The sequence below is a fragment of the Erythrolamprus reginae genome, chromosome 7 (assembly GCF_031021105.1).
Source record: "Erythrolamprus reginae isolate rEryReg1 chromosome 7, rEryReg1.hap1, whole genome shotgun sequence".
Lineage (NCBI taxonomy): Eukaryota > Metazoa > Chordata > Lepidosauria > Squamata > Dipsadidae > Erythrolamprus > Erythrolamprus reginae.
The window spans coordinates 872,096-890,712 of NC_091956.1; the positions used below are offsets into that span (position 1 = coordinate 872,096).

An 18,617-nucleotide genomic window follows, 5' to 3' on the forward strand; every position below is an offset into this window, starting at 1 on the left:
AAAAGGAGGAGGAAGAGGAGGAAAAGTAGAACAGATGGAAGAGAAAGAACAGAAGGAGGGAGGAGGGCAAGGAAAAAAAGACTATGTGGTTTTTGGTGCTCTCTGAGCTTGTATGTTTTCTTGTAGACCTTTCATGACCCAACTAGTTAATATCATCAGTGCCAGAAGGAAGTGGAATTTACTCAAATTGTGCAGAGTCCTCATGGTTTCCAGGGGCTTAAAAAACAGGTAAGACTGAACTGCAGCCCCCAGCTAGAAACAAGGCTGCCTGGCCCCCTTTTCTCCAAATCTTACATGACAGACCCTCGCTCTTTACTCACCAGTCCATGACGCGGATCCTCATCCTTTCACACATGGAGGGAAACTGCAGGGAAGAGCAGAAGAGGGGGGGGGGTCAGAGAGAGAGACTTTGGGAGAAGAGAGGATGCTGAAAAGAAGGGAGGGGGCTTCGGGGAGGGGCTCACCATGACAGGCAGCGTGAGGATCTGGTTCCACTGCGGGTTGGCGTTCTTCTCCACAATCTTGCTACAGAGCTGTTCAAAGGAAGGAGAGACACCCCTGAGTAAGAACCCCCTCTCCTCAGGGGTCCCCCCTCCCTTCCTCTAGGCAGAAATCTGACTTAATGTTTGGACTCTGTCCATAATTATTCGGTTGGCGATATATTGGCTGCAGGTGTTGCAGACTGCCACAAGAGGGAGCGAGAGTTTTAGCTTACCCTCTCTGTTTCTCTTTGTCTGGCTACTCACTGTTAAGTTTGCTCTGCAGTCTCTCTGTATTGTAGTCATGTATTCTAGCTCAAATGTGTAGGGCAACACAAATTCAGTTATTCCAGGTGTGGCCTTAACTGAGGCTTGATAAAGGGATACTAATACTTCACGTGATTCTGTGCCTCGGTTGCCGAGGATTAAAAGTTAGCTTTTTACCAGTAAAGCTGAAAAATATCTAATATTATATATTACAACTGCAGCCAGAATTACCTTCATCCAATATTGGAAAGATACAGAATCCCCCTCAGAGAAAGCAGTAATTAATAAAATATATAACTTAAATAGACAAACTGACGATGGAATTAAGGGGCCAAAAAGATTCTGAGCATCATGAAATATGGGCAAAATGGCACAGATGAATTGAGAGTTAAGAAATAAGAAATAAAAAGATTACAAAAGATAAATAAAGATTAGTAAAATAAAGAATATTAATGTGTAAATATGAATGACTCGAATAGGGGCTTTGTGATTGTATGAAATAGTACGAATATTACTGTAATTAATTCATATGTATATTATTATAGGACTTAATGAAATATCTGATGTAGCAATGCAGAAATACTGAATGTTTGCTGATATTATAATTAATAAATTATACAGTATTATAATTTTTGTTGTTGTTTTTGTTTAATGTGTCTGTCTTTTGTTGCTATTTGTTTGTCTGTTTTTAAATATTTTTGAAAACCAATTTTTAAAAATTCCAAAAAATAAAGTGAGCATTTTTGGCTTCTGCCATTAATGACCCCGGGGAGGGGGAGGGGTGCAGCTGACGTACCGTTTTCCCTGCAAAGGTGACCTCCACAAAGGGATCCACCAGGTTCTTCTTGTTGCTTTCGAAGCCAAAGATCTGCTTGACGCTGTCCATCACGGCATCATCCACTGGAAGGAGAAAACCCTCAGGTTGGTTGCCCAGAATTGGAAGGCAGAAGCAGCCCCTCCTCCTCTAATTGAGGCCCCTGAGGTCCACACTCACTCTGGGGAAGGTCTTCTGCTCGGTACACCTTGAGGGAGAAGTGGGCTCCGCGGAGAGCCACCCCAGGGGGCTTGAAGACGTTGCCCTCAATGTCCTCCTTCTCCTCCACAGCTTCCTTCTTCTCCAGCTGCAAAGAGGGTGGGAGGGGGGGATGAAGCGCCTGCCTGCTTTGGCACTGGGGTCCCTACCGGACCCCCTGTCTCTCTACAGGCACCTTTCCTGTGGGTTGACTATCCATATGCCCCAAAGACAAATTCCTTGGGTCTCCAATCACACTTGGCCAATAAAGAATTCTATTCTATTTTATTCCATTCCATTCCATTTTATAATTTTCTATTCTATTCCATTCCATCTATTCTTTCCATCTACTAACCTCCCTTCCTTCTTCTAACCTTCCTTCCTTCTTCTTTCCAACTTCTAACCTCCCTTCCTTCTTTTAACCAACCTCCCTCCCTTCCTTCCTTCTTTCCATCTTCTAACCTTCCTTCCTTCTTCTTTCCATCTACTAACCTCCCTTCCTTCTTCTAACCTCCCTTCCTTCCTTCCTTCTTTCCATCTTCTAACCTTCCTTCCAACTTTTAACCAACCTCCCTCCCTTCCTTCCTTCCTTCTTTCCATCTTCTAACCTCCCTTCCTTCTTCCAACCTGCCTTCCTTCCTTCTTTCCATCTTCTAATCTCCCTCCCTTCTTTCCTTCTTTCCATCTTCTAACCTTCTTTCCTTCCTTCTTTTAACCTCCCTCCCTCCCTTCTTTCCATTTTTTAACCTTCCTTCCTCCCTTCTTTTAACCAACCAACCTGCCTTCCTTCCCTCCTTCCTTCCTTCCTTCCTTCCTTCCTTCCTTCCTTCCGGTTGACTCATCCTTCCCTCCTTCCAAAGTGGGTCAAATGAGAACCCAGACGGTCGGGGGCAAATAGGTTGCCTCTGTAAACCGCTTAGAGGGGGCTGTCAAAGCACTAGGAAGCGATATATAAGTCTAAGGGCTGTCGCTATTTCTAAAATACTCACGGGGGCTTCATCCCCAGGACCGAGGACGTATAAGCTGACTTTCAGGTAGCCTCTGGCGCCGGCTGAGAAATCCTCCGGGTCCGACAGCAGAAGCCATTTACGCAGGAAGCAATGCCCTGGGGGGGGGAGAAGACCCAGCTCACATTTAGACCCCACAATTCACCCCACCTCCTCGGATAAAACCCTCTGCTAATAATGAAGGACTGTTTAGCAGTCCCCGTCCTCGCTCCCTTTTTCACTTTCCGGAATCGAGGGGCATTTATCCCACCACCCCCGGGGTCAGCAAATGTGGCATCGTCCACATCAGGGGTCCCCAAATCTGGGCAACTTTTAAGACTCGTGGACTTCAACTCCCAGAATCCCCCACCGGCATCGCCCAGTAGGCATAGCTGGCTGAGGAATTCTGGGAGTTGAAGTCCACGAGTCTTAAAGTTGCCAAGATTTGGAGATCCCTGGTCCAGCAGTGGGTTGCCACCGGTACTGTAGGGGATGGTGCACCATTAGTGGCTACCAGATTGCGCAGTTTGTAGGTGGCCGCTATGGTGCTAGTCCTGTGGGCGTCGCCATCTTTTTTCCATCTTTTTAGAAACACAGAAGATTGAGGGCAGAAAAAGACCTCCTGGTCCATCTCGTCTGCCCTTATACTACTTCCTGTATTTTATCTTAGGATGGATCTATGTTTATCCCAGGCAGGTTTACATTCAGTCCCTGTGGATTTACCAACCACGTCTGCTGGGAGTTTGTTCCAAGCTTCGACAACTCTTTCATTCAAATAATATTTTCTTGACTTACAACGATTTGTTTAGTGACCTGGCAGGGGTGTTGTTGTGACGGTGGGGGGAGGAAAGGAAGAGTGTGTATGTTCACCACCTTGAGTTATTTGCAAATGTAACTAAATAAGAAAAGTAAAATATATAAAGACAGGTGGTCCTTGACTTAATGGCCACCATCGGAGCTGGAAAATTCTGTTGCTGAGCGAGGCAGTTGTTTAAGTGGAGTTTTGCCCCCTTTTATGACCTTTCTCACTCCGGTTGTTAAGTGAAACCACTGAAGTTGTTAAGTTAGGAACATGGTTGTTAAGTGAATCTGGCTTTCGCATTGACGTCGCTCGTCAGACGTTCGCAAAAGTTCGCATGTAATTCCAGAACACCACAACCGTCATAAATGTGATCACAATTTTGATCACAAAGCCATGGGGATTCCGCAATGGTCGTGAGTGTGAAAAAGGCCCCTTTTTTCACTGCCGTTGCCACTTTAAATGGTCACTAAATGAACTGTTGTAAGTCGAGGACTGCTACTAAACGGTTTGGCGGTTATAAAATGCATTCTTTGCATGACACTGCTATGAAAAAAATAATTGTTTTTTTGAAAAGAAATTGAAATTTTGTCGCTTCTTTTTCTCTCCTCTCTACACTTCTTTTCTCTTTGACGAATTTAAACCTGCCTGGGAGAAACATAGATCCATTGTAAGATAAAATACAGGAAATAGTGAAAGGGCAGACTAGATGGACCATGGGGTCTTTTCCTGCCGTCAGTCTTCTATGTTTCTATGTTCTCCATTTTTTCCCCTTCCTATTTGTATCATTTTATCTCATGGTAAAACTGCAGCCTTCCGCCACATTTTCTCTCTTCCCTGCTAACGCAACACATTCAAAGGCGGGAAATTCCTCCTTTCCACTCACGGGGTTCAGCGTAAATTGTTCCAACGTCCACCTGGAAGACATAATAAGCACAAGGACCCTCAGGCTGGACCTCAACACTTCCCAGAAGGCCCCTCTGTCCTAGCCCCCACCCCACCCAGGACAGACAGGGTCAATGTCTGGCCAATGCTCCAACTCTGGAAGTTTTAAAGAAGAGACTGGACAAGGATTTGTCTGAAAAGGGCGAGTTTTTCCTGCCCAAGCAGGGGGTCGGACTAGAAGACCCTCTTTATTCTTTTTCATTGCTTTTTCATTTTTAGAACAACACAATATTTCGACACAGATCCACAACCCATTTTCTTATAGTGTATCTACTTAATAGTATACATTATATCACATACAGTGGTACCTCTACCTAAGAAGGCCTCTACTTACGAACTGTTCTAGATAAGAACCGGATGTTCAAGATCTTTTTCGCCTCTTCTCAAAAACCATTTTCGACTTAAAAACCCGAGCCTTCAAAAGGCAGGGAGAAGCCTTCATGGGGCCTCTCTAGGAATCTCCTGATTAGATTAGATTAGATTTATTGGATTTATATGCCGCCCCTCTCCGCAAACTCGGGGCGGCTCACAACAATAATAAAAAACAGCACAGTACATAATACCAAATCCAATGCCCACCAATCTAATTACAATTTAAAATTAGTAATCTCATAAAAACAGTATATATAAAAAACAGGCACACAGTCAATCAATCAACAAAACAACATGGGCAAGGGGGAGGTGTTTTAGTTCCCCCATGCCTGACGGCAAAGGTGGGTCTTAAGGAGTTTACGAAAGGCAGGGAGGGTGGGGGCAATCCTAATCTCAGGGGGGAGCTGGTTCCAGAGGGTCGGGCCCCCCACAGAGAAGGCTCTTCCCCTGGGTCCCGCCAGACGACATTGTTTAGTCGACGGGACCCGGAGAAGGCCAACTCTGTGGGACCTAACCGGTCGCTGGGATTCGTGCGGCAGGAGGCAGTCCCGAAGATATTCTGGTCCGGTGCCATGAAGGGCTTTATAGGTCATAACCAACACTTTGAATTGTGACCGGAAACTGATCGGCAACCAATGCAGACTGCGGAGTGTTGGAGTGATATGGGCATACTTGGAGAAGCCCATAATTGCTCTCGCAGCTGCATTCTGCACAATCTGAAGTTTCTGAACACTTTTCAAAGGTCGCCCCATGTAGAGAGCGTTACAGTAGTCGATCCTCGAGGTGATGAGGGCATGAGTGACCGTGAGCAATGAGTCCCGGTCCAAATAGGCCGCAACTGGTGCACCAGGCGAACCTGGGCAAACGCCCCCCTCGCCACAGCTGAAAGATGTTTCTCTAATGTGAGCTGTGGGTCGAGGAGGACGCCCAAGTTGTGGACCCTCTCTGAGGAGGTCAATAATTCCCCCCCCCCAGGGTAATGGATGGAGAGATAGAATTGTCCTTGGGAGGCAAGACCCACAGCCACTCCGTCTTGTCTGGGTTGAGTTGAGTTTGTTGACACCCATCCAGGCCCCAACAGCCTCCAGGCACCGGCACATCACTTCCACTGCTTCGTTGACTGGACATGGGGTGGAGATGTACAGCTGGGTATCATCGGCATATTGATGATACCTCACCCCATGTCCTTGGATGATCTCGCCCAGCGGTTTCATGTAGAGGAAACAGGGCTGGAAAAGATGGGAAGAAGCCTCTGTGGGGCCTCTCTAGGAATCTCCTGGGAGGAAACAGGACCCTGTGGTTTCCCCAGTCACACATATTATTTGCTTTTACATTGATTCCTATGGGGAAAATGGCTTCTTCTTACAAACTTTTCTACTTAAGAACCTGGTCACGGAATGAATGAAGTTCGTAAGTAGAGGCCCCACTGTATTTACATAGTTCTTGTTTTTCATCACTCATTTCACATTGTTTCACAGTCCTTTCTTTTTTCCCCTAATCTGTTCCATGTTTCGAAGAATTCTGAAATATTTAACCCTTCAGCTCCATTGTCAACCTGTCCATCTCTGCACACTTGTAAATTTTATCTATAAGTACATTTTCTAATGGGACTGAGTTGTTTTTCCAATACTGCACGTAGGCTATCCTCGCAGCTGTTATAATATGTATTGTTAAGTGTTGTATCTTCTTGGGATATTGTTTCTTAGAACATAAGAAGCTAAGAAGAGCCCTGCTGAATCAGGCCAAAGCCCATCGAGTCCAGCATTCTGTGTCCCACAGTGGCCCCCCAATTGTCCCCCTTGGGGATCTTGAGCAGAAAGAGAAGGCAAGACCCTCCCTTTCCCTGGAGCCCCAACAAGTGGTACTCAAGGGAACCCTGCCTGCCTCAACCAACATAGAGGCAGCACATGGACATCCGTTTCAATAACCACCAATACACTTGGCATCCATGAATCTGTCTAATCCTGCCTTGAAGCTATCAAGGCTGACAGCTGTCATGACCTCTTCTGGAAGTGAATTCCATCAACCAAGAACCCTCTGGGTGAAGAAATATTTCCCTTGATTTGTCCTCACTTTCTTACCTCTGAGCTTTAGGGAGGGGCCCCTCGTCCTGGTATTGTGTGATAGAGAAAATAATTTTTCTCTATCCACCTTTTTTATCCCATGCAGGATTTTATACCCTTCAATCAAGTCCCCCCTTAAACGCCGTCTTTCAAGGCTGAAGAGACCGAGGCCTTGCAACCTGGGTTCCTAAGGGAGGGGCTCCGTTTCCTTCTTCATTATTCCAAGTAAAAAAATTCAAGAGTGAATTCCATTTCTCTTTCCATTATACCTTGCAGCCAATTATATACTATTTTCCAGTAATCCTTCGCTTCGGGACACATCCACCATATATGGAAGAAGGCACCTAACTCTTTTTTACATTTCCAGCAATTCAAATTTGGACAGATTTTTGCCCATCCTGATGGTGCTAGATGCCATCTATAGAACATTCTGTCACTTTTCAGCAGAGGAGGGTGGAGATTAATTGCTTGTGCAGCATAACACACAGGAAAGAGAGAGGAGGTGACAATTGCGCATGACTCCTGGAGGTCTGTCCAAGAAGGATTTGTCTGTAATTATTTTCGAGAAACAAAAGATCCGATTAGGAATCAGGAAATGACTTACCCGGAATTCTCCAACGACAGAGTCCGTCCGGAGAGAACGAGAGTCAACAACCTGGAGGGAACACACAAAAAATGAACGTCCACTGGAATAATGAGTCATCCGATGTGCTTCCCCCTTGGGGCAGGGGTCTCCCCAGGGGACGAAGAGCCACTGCTCCTTATCTGCACCAAGATGTACCTCCTACAAGCCATCGTGAACTTCCAGCCAGGTGTATAAGTGCACCAGAGAGCCTTCTGTCCCCTGTCCCTGTTTGTTTGTTTGTTTGTTTGTTTGTTTGTTTGTTTGTTTGTTAGATCTGTATGCCGCCCTTTTCCGAGGACTCGGGGCGACTAACAGCGACTAACATAACAATACAGTACAATGGCAAATCTAATTAAATTTAAAATTACAATCTAGAAATCCAATACTCACATCTCCTGGATATCTGCTGGAATCCCACATTTCCCTCTGTGTGTGTCCCTGATAACTCAAGGGTTCTTAACAAAACTAATAATTGAATAATCAAGTGGAAACAGAATTTTATAAAACCTGGCAAATGGTTAATTGTTGGTGGAATAAAAGGAATGTTTAAAGATGTTGAAGTATAGAGTTTAATAGTTAAATCTATTAGATATAGAATAGATTATACAAAGATAATATGAAGAAATGTATTCTTTTCTGAATTGATCTAAACTATAATTAATTTTTCCCTTCTGTACTAAGAGGACTTCAATACTGAGCGGAGCAATTGTAGCAATTGTGTTATGTCCTGTCTATTTTATGTTAGTTTGTCTTGTCGTGTTTGTTTATTTTTGAAAACAATTTTTTAAAAAAAAAAACAAAACAAAACTAATAAATGTGGGATGCAAATAAACAAAACGGTGAACAAAATTCTCACAAATGTGGAATGTGCCTCCCCCCGATTTAAGAAAGCAGCCATGCCCCCCCCTCGTGTGGGTCAATGCGACCCATGCATCTAAAAGGACAGGCCCTACGCCCCATGGTGCATTCTCCCTGTGAGCCAAGGGGGGAGCATCCCCAGCCTACTTACCGAGAGGAAGATGGGCTGGTCGAAAAGGTCCGCGGGGCATTCAAAGACGTTGAAGAAAAACGTCTGGAGGAGAGAGAGAGAGAGAGCAGAGGTCAAGGTCAGCTGCACCACAGGAAACCTTTTAGTACTGTGTACATAACAGTTTGGGTTTGGCGATATATAAACATTGTATGTATTGAGACATTATGGCTTTAAGAGTTAGTGTTGGGAATAGCCACTAGAGGGAGCTAGAAGCGTGATTCTTTCTCTCTCTGTCTTTTTCGGCTCATTTCTGCTGATTCGTTGTGACTGCTGTAGTAAGAACTGTGTGTTTATGTATTTGTACACTGTAAGCTTTGTAGCATTGTTGTATTGAGAGTTATTGACTGATTTAACTGGCATGACTGGATTGTTTAACTTCACTCTGATATTTGCCAAAATAAATTTATTTATTTATTTATTGCATTTCTATGCCGCCTCTCTCCAAAGAGTCGGGGCGGCTTACAACATGTAATTAAAAAAACAATAAAATGCAATGCCAAATCCAATTAATTAAACTAAGATAACTAACCTAAAATCCCCAATATTTTAAAAATCAACCATTCACATTCAGACCTCAGCCACTCATAACATTCCCTGGTCAGGGGGCCTGAGATTTAATGGCCCCAATCCTGGCAACATAAATGAGTCTTAAGACTCTTACGGAAGCCAAGGAGGGTAGGGACAGTGTGGCTCTCCAGGGGGAGCTGATTCCAGAGGGCTGGGGCCACCACAGAGAAGGCTCTTTCCCTAGGCCCCGCCAAGCGACATTGTGTAGTTGATGGGACCTGTAGAAGGCCGATTCTATGGGACCTGACCGGACGCTGGGACTCATGCAGCAGAAGGCCGTCCCGTAAGTAATCTGGTCCGATGCCATGTAGGGCTTTATAGTTCATAACCAACACTTTGAATTGTGTCCCTAAACCGATTGGCAGTGAGTGCCGTCCACAGAGTGTTGAAGAAACGTGTCTAGGAAGGCCCATGACTTATTTTATATACTTTAATGTATCTGGTTTGTATGACTGAGCCATTACTCATATCTCCTGACTACCTTCTGGTTATCTGCTAGAATCCCACGTTTTTCTTTGTGCATCGATAACTCAAGGGTCACTCTGCACACTCTTTAACAAAACCGACCCCAAAGAAAGAGTCACACAGGCAGAGGGTCCTCTCCACCCCCCATCTCCACTGCCCCAAAGTCACCCAAGTTTTACAAAATCCCAGGATGAGTCGGAGCAATTCTCACAACCGGGATTTACAGTGAAACTCCTCCATGGAGGAGCCAACACACAATCTGGCGCACCAGTTGCCAAGGATGTGTATACTGTAAAAGTGGATACTTGACTGTAAAAAATACAACTTTAGTAATAGAGTTGTTGAAGTGTGGAACTCATTAATGGACTCCGTAGTGTCATCCCCTAACCCCCAACATTTTACCCTTAGACTATCCATGGTTGACCTCTCCAGATTCCTAAGAGGTCAGTAAGGAGCGTCCATAAGTGCACTAGAGTGCCTTCCGTCCCGTCCTATAGTCTCTCCTATATCCCATATATCTTCTCTTCTATCCCTATATATTTCTTCTATTCTCTCATTGATTATTTTATCCTATATTCTCTCTTCTATTCTTTCTCTAATTCTATTTCCTCGAAGGTCTCCTCTCTTACCTTCATTGTGTATTATTGTGTATTGGACAAGATAGATAGATAGATAGATAGATAGATAGATAGATAGATAGATAGATAGATAGATACCTCCAAAGTAGATTGTGTTATTTATTTATTTATTTATTAAATTTGTGTTTATTTATTTATTAGATTTGTATGCCGCCCCTCTCCGTAGACTTGGGGCGGCTCACAGCAATAATAAACAATATATAACAAATCTAATAATTTAAAAAACACTAAAAAACCCATTATTAAAAGCAAACATACACACAAGCATACCATACATAACTGTATAGGCTCGGGGGAGATGTTTCAGTTCCCCCATGTCTGACGGCAAAGGTGGGTTTTAAGGAGTTTACAAAAGGCGAGGAGGGTGGGGGCAGTTCTAATCTCTGGGGGGAGCTGGTTCCAGAGGGTCGGGGCCGCCACAGAGAAGGCTCTTCCCCTGGGTCCCGCCAAACGGCATTGTTTAGTCGACGGGACCCGGAGAAGGCCAAGTCTGTGGGACCTAATCGGTCGCTGGGATTCGTGCGGCAGAAGGCGGTCTTGGAGATATTCTGGCCCGATGCCATGAAGGGCTTTATAGGTCATAACCAACACTTTGAATTGTGACCGTTATTTATTTATTCATTTATTAAATTTGTATACCACCCCTCTCCGCAGACTCGGTTGTTCCTCCATGTCATCTGTGGGTATATGTGTCATTTTGTATTTATTCGCTTGCTTGTTTATCTTGTCACAATCATGTTGATATTAGAGGTGGAGAGCCATGTGCAACGGAATTTCATTTTTTGCCAATTAGTTTGCATTCAACGTGCCAATAAAGTTATTCCAAGTTCCAAGTTCTTTTCTCACCTCATCGAACAAGGGGCCGTTTCCTTTCCGGATGCGTGTCCTTTTGGTCTGCCCCACAGCCGTCACCTTCACCACGGACTTGAGGTTGACCCCAGAGAGCTGCCTCCCCTCAATGACCCGCACCCGGATCTAGAAAGACGAAAGGCAGGTGTAGGGATTTATATGCTGCCCTCTCTGAGGACTCTGGGCGCTCACAACATATATAAGAGACAACAATAAAATCAATCCCATTAATACATAAAAACAATCCATAAAAATCTACTTTAGAAACTTCCATTTCCATTCATTCAACATTACTTTTATAATGTTAAACTTTAATAATAACAAATAATTGTTGAGAACTGATTATCGAGAACTGCTAATCCAAGTTCACACTGTTGATCAGTTGCTAGAATTCAACCACCATTGTTTGGATCTAATGAACAATGGCATTTTTGGGCATTGGCAACGATGCAAACATTTTGTAACTGTCACTCAGACGATACACATCCCCTAACCCCCAACACTTTACCCTTGGATTATCCACGGTTGACCTATCCAGATTCCTAAGAGGTCAGTAAGGGGCGAGTACAAGTGCACTAGAGTGCCTTCCGTCCCCTGTCCTATTGCTCTCCTATATCTCCTATACCTTTCTTCTATTCCTATATCTCTTCTTCTATTCTTTCATTGATATGTTCTATTATTATACCTTCTATTCTTTCTTAGAGATATTTTACTATGAATATCTCCTCTATAACCTTCATCGTGTATTTTACTATGTGTATATAGATATATACCCACTAAAACTCTCATTGTGTATTGGACTAACGAAAGAAAGAAAGAAAGAAAGAAAGAAAGAAAGAAAGAAAGAAAGAAAGAAAGAAAGAAAGAAAGAAAGAAAAACAAACAAACAAACAAACAAACAAACAAATAAAATAAAATCTTTCTGTGCCAATTGAGGGCTCTGCGATCTCCCCCCCCCCGCATCTGGACAGCAGCCCCCCCCCCCCCCCCCCCCCCGGGCTTGAGGTTGGTCACCTGGAAATCCTGGTGTTTGTTGGAGAGCAGTTTCCGGGAAGTACTTTTCCTTCTCTTGCTTGTGGGAAGAACATGGGGCGGGGGCCGTTTGGGCAAGGGGGGCTGATCGGGAGCGGAGGGTCTCGGGGAGGGCTCGGCTTCATCTTCAGTGCCCAGCTGGTCCTCGCTGTCTTCTTCGCCCCCTGTGTCTGCGGAGAAAGAGGTGCGTTTGTTTGTTTGTTTTTATTTATTTAATTTATTTTATTTGACCCCTATGACAATCATTAAGTGTTGTACCACATGATTCTTGACCAATCTATATTTTCTTTTCTGTACACTGAGAGCATCTGCACCAGAGACAAATTCCTTGTGTGTCCAATCACACTTGGCCAATAAAATTCTATTCTATTTTATTCTATTCTATTCTATTCTATTCTATTCTAATACACTACCTGAATGCGAAGGGTAGGAAAGCTGCTGCGATGGGGACCCAAGATTTTTCTCACCGATTAGAGTAGTAGATGCTTGGAACAAACTTCCAGCAGACGTGGTTGATAAATCCAGAGTAACTGAATTGAAACCTGCCTGGGATAAACCTAGATCCATTCTAAGATAAAATGCAGGAAATAGTATAAGGGAAGACTAGATGGACCAGGAGGTCTTTTTCTGTTGTCAATCTTCTGTGTTTCTATGATTGCTGAGTTTTGAATGTTTTTGGGCGGAAGGAGAATGAATATTTCACCCCATCATTGATTGACGTTTGCTCTCTGGAGCCTGGAGATGAGCCACGTTTCATCTCCTGTTATTCTACAGTTGAGCAAATCCTCGCCTTCCATCTCGAAATGGTCCAGAAATTCTTGGGCGACACTGACTCTGTCGAAGTTGTGTGCTTCAATAAGCCTCTTGGGTCTCCATCGCAGCAGCGTTCCTGCCCTTAGCATCCAGGTAGTGTATGACATCGCACACTTTGCCCTTGGAGGGAAACGGAATGATGGGGAGAAACTAGTAGAATAGTAGTGTAGATTTAGTAGAAAGTCTGACAGTGTTGAGGGAATTATTTGTTTAGCAGAGTGATGGCGTTCGGGGAAAACTCTTCTTGTGTCTAGTTGTCTTGGTGTGCAATGCTCTGTAGTGACGTTTTGGGGGTCGGAGTTGAAACAGTTTGTGTCCAGGATGCGATGGGTCAATCAATATTTTCCCCGTCCTCTTTTGGACTCATGCAGTCTACAAGTCCTCAATGGAAGGCAGGTTGGCCGCCATTGTTTTGTTCTGCAGTTCTGATTCTCCTCTGAAGTCCGTGTTGGTCCTGTTGGGTTGCAGAACCAAACCAGACAGTGATAGAGGTGCAGATGACAGACTCAATGGTTCCTCTGTAGAACTGAATCAGCAGCTCCATGGGCAGTTTGAGTTTCCTGAGCTGGCGCAGAAAGAACATTCTTTGTGGTGCTTTTTGGAGGATGTTTTTGATGTCAGGTGACCATTTTAGGTCTTGAGATATGATAGAACCTAGAAATTTGAAGGTCTCTACTGTTGATACTGTGTTGTCTAGTATTGTGAGAGGTTGCTATACTATCCGTGCAGCATGTGTGTGATCTTTAATTACTGTCGGTGGCTCGTCTGGACAAAACACTTACCTGTCACCGTGTCCAGCTCAGGAAGAGGGGGATTGGGCTCTGGGGGGGCCGGAGGAGGGATGAAAGGAGCTGCCCCCGGGGGAGGCGTGTAGGAGACCTGGAGGATGAGGCAGCCCTGCAAAACAGAAAGGGTTAAATGGATGAAGGCCATGAGAGGAAGGTGGGTTGGATGCTCTCTCAAAAACATGTACTTTTAAAGCAGCTGCTTCTTCCTTTGGGCTGAGGCGGCTGCTTTAAAGAGAGCGTCCGCTGCCTGAATCCCCAAAATGCAATTCCCGTGTAACGATAGTTGTTTCTCCCCCGTGCCACGCAAATCGGAAAAGCCGTTGTGACAACAACTTCCCAGCCCTTCCACTCAGTTAACAGGAAGGGAGGGAGGGAGGGAGGGAGGAAGGAGGGAAGGAAGGAAGGAAGGTGGAAGGAAGGGAGGGAGGGAGGGAGGAAGGAGGGAAGGAAGGAAGGAAGGTGGAAGGAAGGGAGGGAGGGAGGAAGCAAGGAAGGAAGCAAGGAAGGAAGAAAGCAAGGAAAAAGGAAGGAAGGAAGGAAGGTGGAAGGAAGGGAGGGAGGAAGGAAGCAAGGAAGGAAGAAAGCAAGGAAAAAGGAAGGAAGGAAGGAAGGAAGGTGGAAGGAAGGGAGGGAGGGAGGAAGCAAGGAAGGAAGCAAGGAAGGAAGAAAGCAAGGAAAAAGGAAGGAAGGAAGGAAGGTGGAAGGAAGGGAGGGAGGGAGGAAGCAAGGAAGGAAGAAAGCAAGGAAGCAAGCAAGGAAAAAGGAAGGAAGCAAGCAAGGAAAAAGGAAGGAAGCAAGGAAGGAAGGAAGGTGGAAGGAAGGGAGGGAGGAAGGAAGGAAGCAAGGAAGGAAGGAAGCAAGGAAGGAAGGAAGCAAGGAAGGAAGGAAGCAAGGAAGGAAGGAAGCAAGGAAGAAGGAAGGAAGGAAGAGCCCCTTGAAGACGCATGGGGTTTCCACTCCCAGAATCCCCCAGTCTGCTCCGCCAAGGCTGCCAGGGGCCAGGAGGAGACCCCCGTACCCTCGTCCTCACCCCCAAAGCAGACTTACCCCTGTGTTCTGCCTCTTGGCATCCAGCAGAGGAGCGTTGAAGCTGGCAGCCAGGTTGGGGGACACCAGGACCTCCCGGAGGGGCACGTGGGCTTCCCCCAGAAACCTGTCGGAGAGGAAGCCACGGCAGGTGAGTGGGACCGCTACACCGATCGTCCTCGACTTACAACAGCCACGTTTCATCTTTTCAAGGTTACGACCACCTCTGCATCCCCCGTGGTCACGTGATCAAAACTCAGGCCTGTGTTTAATGAGGGTTGTGGTCTCCTGGGGTCACGTGACCTCCTTCTGAATAAGCCAAGTGGGTGGGGGAAGCTGGGTTCACTTAAAAACCACGTGGCTAAATTAGCAATGGCAACAATTCCCACCGTTGGCAAGAAAGGGGCAAAACTCGCTTAACTGACACCTCACTTAATAATAGAAATTTTGGTCTCACTTGATGACAGATAGACCGACAGACAGACAGATAGACAGGTAGATAGATAGGAAAGAAGATATAAATGGATAAGATGGATGGATGGATGGATGGATGGAAAGAGAGAGATGAGATAGATGATAGATAGATAGATAGATAGATAGATAGATAGATAGATGATAGAGAGAGAGAGAGAGAGAGAGATGACAGATAGATAGATAGATAGATAGATAGATGATAGATAGATGATTGATAGATAGATAGATAGATAGATAGATAGATAGATAGATAGATGAGAGAGAGAGAGATGACAGATAGATAGATAGATAGATAGATAGATAGATAGATAGATAGATAGATAGATAGATAGATAGATAGATAGATGAGAGAGAGAGAGATGACAGATAGATAGATAGATAGATAGATAGATAGATAGATAGATAGATAGATAGATAGATAGATAGATAAGATATAAATGAATAGGATGGATGGATGGATAAATAAATAGAGTGAGTGAGTGGGTGAGTGAGTTACACACACACACACACACACAGAATATACACTGCTCAAAAAAAAATAAAGGGAACACTTAAACAACACAATATAACTCCAAGTCAATCCAACTTCTGTGAAACCAAACTGTCCACTTAGGAAGCAACACTGATTGACAGTCTATTTCACCTGCTGTGGTGCCCATTCAACTTTGCACAGAACTCAGGATTCCATGAGGATATTTCCTGCATTCCGATCTTTCAGCCCTCCCTGTATATAGTATTTATATTTTTGAGCAGTGTCTTTTTACCCCATCACTCTCTGCTTTCAGCCTGAGATTCTGCCATGGGGATTTAAGCCAGGAAGCAGGAATTATTATTAATATCATTATTATTTTTCTCGTCCAAATCTCAGCTTATCAACCCAACCCCATGAACAGGGCCTCCTGAAGAGGAACCAACCTGGGAAGGAAATGTGATTTAAAAGGGGGGAAAAAGTAATGTGAGATTTCCACCACCACCCAAAAAAGACGGAGGGAGACCCACCACAAGCCCTGATTCCGAGTGGCTTTGCAAAGGAGGAGGGGCTCTGTTCCTCCCGTTCCAGCCGTGGCCAAGAGTCCGAGTGGGAGCCTTGCAGGAGCCTTGGGTCCTTTGGGGGTCACTTCCCTTCTGGCTTCCCGGCATTGTTTGGCGGAGACGGCCGTTTCCCCCCTCCAAGGCCCTTCCTGCCTGCTTTGGCCCAGCCCTGCTGGAGGGACCCCAAAAGATCCTTGCACACCCCCCATCCCCCCAGGGGCTGCTGCCTCCTCTCCTTGGGGAAGGGGCCTTTCAGTCTCCCGCCTGTCACTGGGGGAAGGGAGCCCCTCCGACCGGGCTTCTGGCACTGGGTTTCACTTGGGCAGGCGGTCAAGGGAACCCAAGGTGTAGCCTCGGGGTGGGAATGAAGGTTACCTGGGGCTATGGATGGCTTTCCTGCAGTCGTTTCGTGACCCGACTAGGGAACGCCATCAGGGCTAGAAGGGAGGAGGGAGGAGGAAGAGGAGGAAGAAGAGAAGGAGGAAGAAGAGGAGGAGGAAGAAGAGGAGGAAGAAGAGGAGAAGAGGAGGATTGCTGGATCCTTGGGGCTGAACGTGGTTACCTTTTGCAGATGTTTCATGACCCAGTTAGGGAATGCCATCAGGGCTATAAGGGAGGGGGAGGAGGAAGAAGAAGAGGAGGAGGAGGAGGAGGAGGAGGAGGAAGAAGAGGAGGAGGATTGCTGAATCCTTGGCACTGAACTTGGTTACATTTATGGTGGAGGGGAAAAAAACTTTATTAAAAAAAATCACGTTTCATGGCCCAACTAGTTAATGCCATCAGGGCTAGAAGGTAGGGAGTTGGCTTTCACTGTGGGTGTGTTTTATATGTTCTGCTCTCATTCAATTATAGACATATACTGCATAAAGATAGAGGCAGAGATATAGCTTCCTATTTTATGCATGTATAAAATGAGAACGAACCCCTTTCTCTAGCACTGAAGATGGTGTCTGGTTTGGGGCATTGAAAACATCTTTCAGAAAACAGCTGCGCTCCAAGAGCTCTAAGGTAGAGTTTTTGCAACTTTTTTTTTACCTTTTCAAATAATTTTTCAAGTAATTTAGACAGATTAAAATAAAATAAATTATAAAGTAAAGTAAAATAAAGTAATATACTGTATATAAAAAAATAAAAGCCTTGGACAAGCCCCTCCTCCTTCCAAATTCCCCAGAGCTTAGCTAAGTCCTTCTCTTGCTGGGAATATTTGCTCCTCCTGTGAGCCATCCGGCTATTTTTAAGTTCCTGTCTTGGCAGCTGTCGGCGGATTCTCACTACGGCCAGATTTTGAATTTGGCAGACGTGATGCAGGCGTCACATTTGAACCCAGGGGGTGTTAGAACAGAACAGTGATAGCACTTAAGACTTATATCCTGCTTCCTAGTGCTTTTCCAGCCCTCTCTAAGTGGTTACAGACTCAGCCTCTTGCCCCCTACAATCGGGGTCCTCCTTTGACCCACCTGGGAAGGACGGAAGGCTGAGTCCACCTGGAGCTGGTGGGGAGATTTGAACTGCTGAACGAGAGCTAGCAGTTAGCGGAAGGAGCCTGCAGTGCTGCACTCTAACCACTGCGCCACCCCAGCTCTTTCTATCATGTACCTCCAAATCCATCTTTTCCTTAAATTATCCAAACCCAAATCCTGTTCTACGTGTTTTTGTTGCCAGGACTTTTAATAGAAACATAGAAGTCTCAAGGCCAGAAAAAGACCTCATGGTCCATCTAGTCTGCCCTTATACTATTTTCTGTATTTTATCTTAGGATGGATATATGTTTATCTCAGGCATGTTTAAATTCAGTTACTGAGAATTTGTCAACCACGTCTGCTGGAAGTTTGTTCCAAGCATCTACTGCCCTTTCAGTCAAATAATATTTTCTCATGTTGCTTCTGATCTTCCCCCCAACTCACCTCAGATTGTGCTCCCTTGTTCTTGTGTTCACTTTCCTATTAAAAACCCTTCCCTCCTGAACCTTATTTCACCCTTTAGCATATTTAAACGTTTCGATCATGTCCCCTCTTAGTTGCTCTTCCTTTTGTTTTTCCAAACTCTCAACATCTTTTTTTGCAATGTGGGGGCCAAAACTGGACGCTGGATTCCAGGTGTGGCTTTACTAAGTCTTTACCAAGTGGTACTAATACTTTGCGTGATGATTTTGTTCCCTGGGTGGGTTTCTCTCTTCAGGAAGTAGAGGGTCTTTCTTGATCTGCTAGCATCGTGGCTAAATCAGCAATCCTTTTCATATGTGTTAGTACTTTGTACACAACAGGTTGGATTTGGCAATATATAAACAAGCTAATGAATGCTTGTATGTATTGAAGCACTATAGTTTTAAGAGTTAGTTTCAGAGATGGGCATAAG

The 18,617-nt window shown here is 45.0% G+C and overlaps 1 protein-coding gene across 4 annotated transcripts in view; it reads right to left on the reverse strand.

The window, feature by feature from the left end:
* The window catches only part of DYSF (dysferlin), a 119,975-nt gene that overhangs the window by 75,757 nt on the left and 25,601 nt on the right, over positions 1-18,617 (reverse strand). For all 4 annotated transcript variants that reach the window (XM_070756809.1, XM_070756808.1, XM_070756811.1 and 1 more), the window contains exons 4-15: positions 14,778-14,883; positions 13,725-13,839; positions 12,112-12,299; positions 11,095-11,223; positions 8,558-8,620; positions 7,528-7,578; positions 4,430-4,460; positions 2,748-2,863; positions 1,741-1,867; positions 1,543-1,646; positions 465-533; positions 321-364 (exon numbers count right to left, since the gene is read on the reverse strand). In XM_070756809.1, coding sequence (XP_070612910.1) covers positions 321-364; positions 465-533; positions 1,543-1,646; positions 1,741-1,867; positions 2,748-2,863; positions 4,430-4,460; positions 7,528-7,578; positions 8,558-8,620; positions 11,095-11,223; positions 12,112-12,299; positions 13,725-13,839; positions 14,778-14,883 — 1,143 coding nt within the window. The remainder of the gene's footprint in view (positions 1-320; positions 365-464; positions 534-1,542; positions 1,647-1,740; positions 1,868-2,747; positions 2,864-4,429; positions 4,461-7,527; positions 7,579-8,557; positions 8,621-11,094; positions 11,224-12,111; positions 12,300-13,724; positions 13,840-14,777; positions 14,884-18,617) is intronic.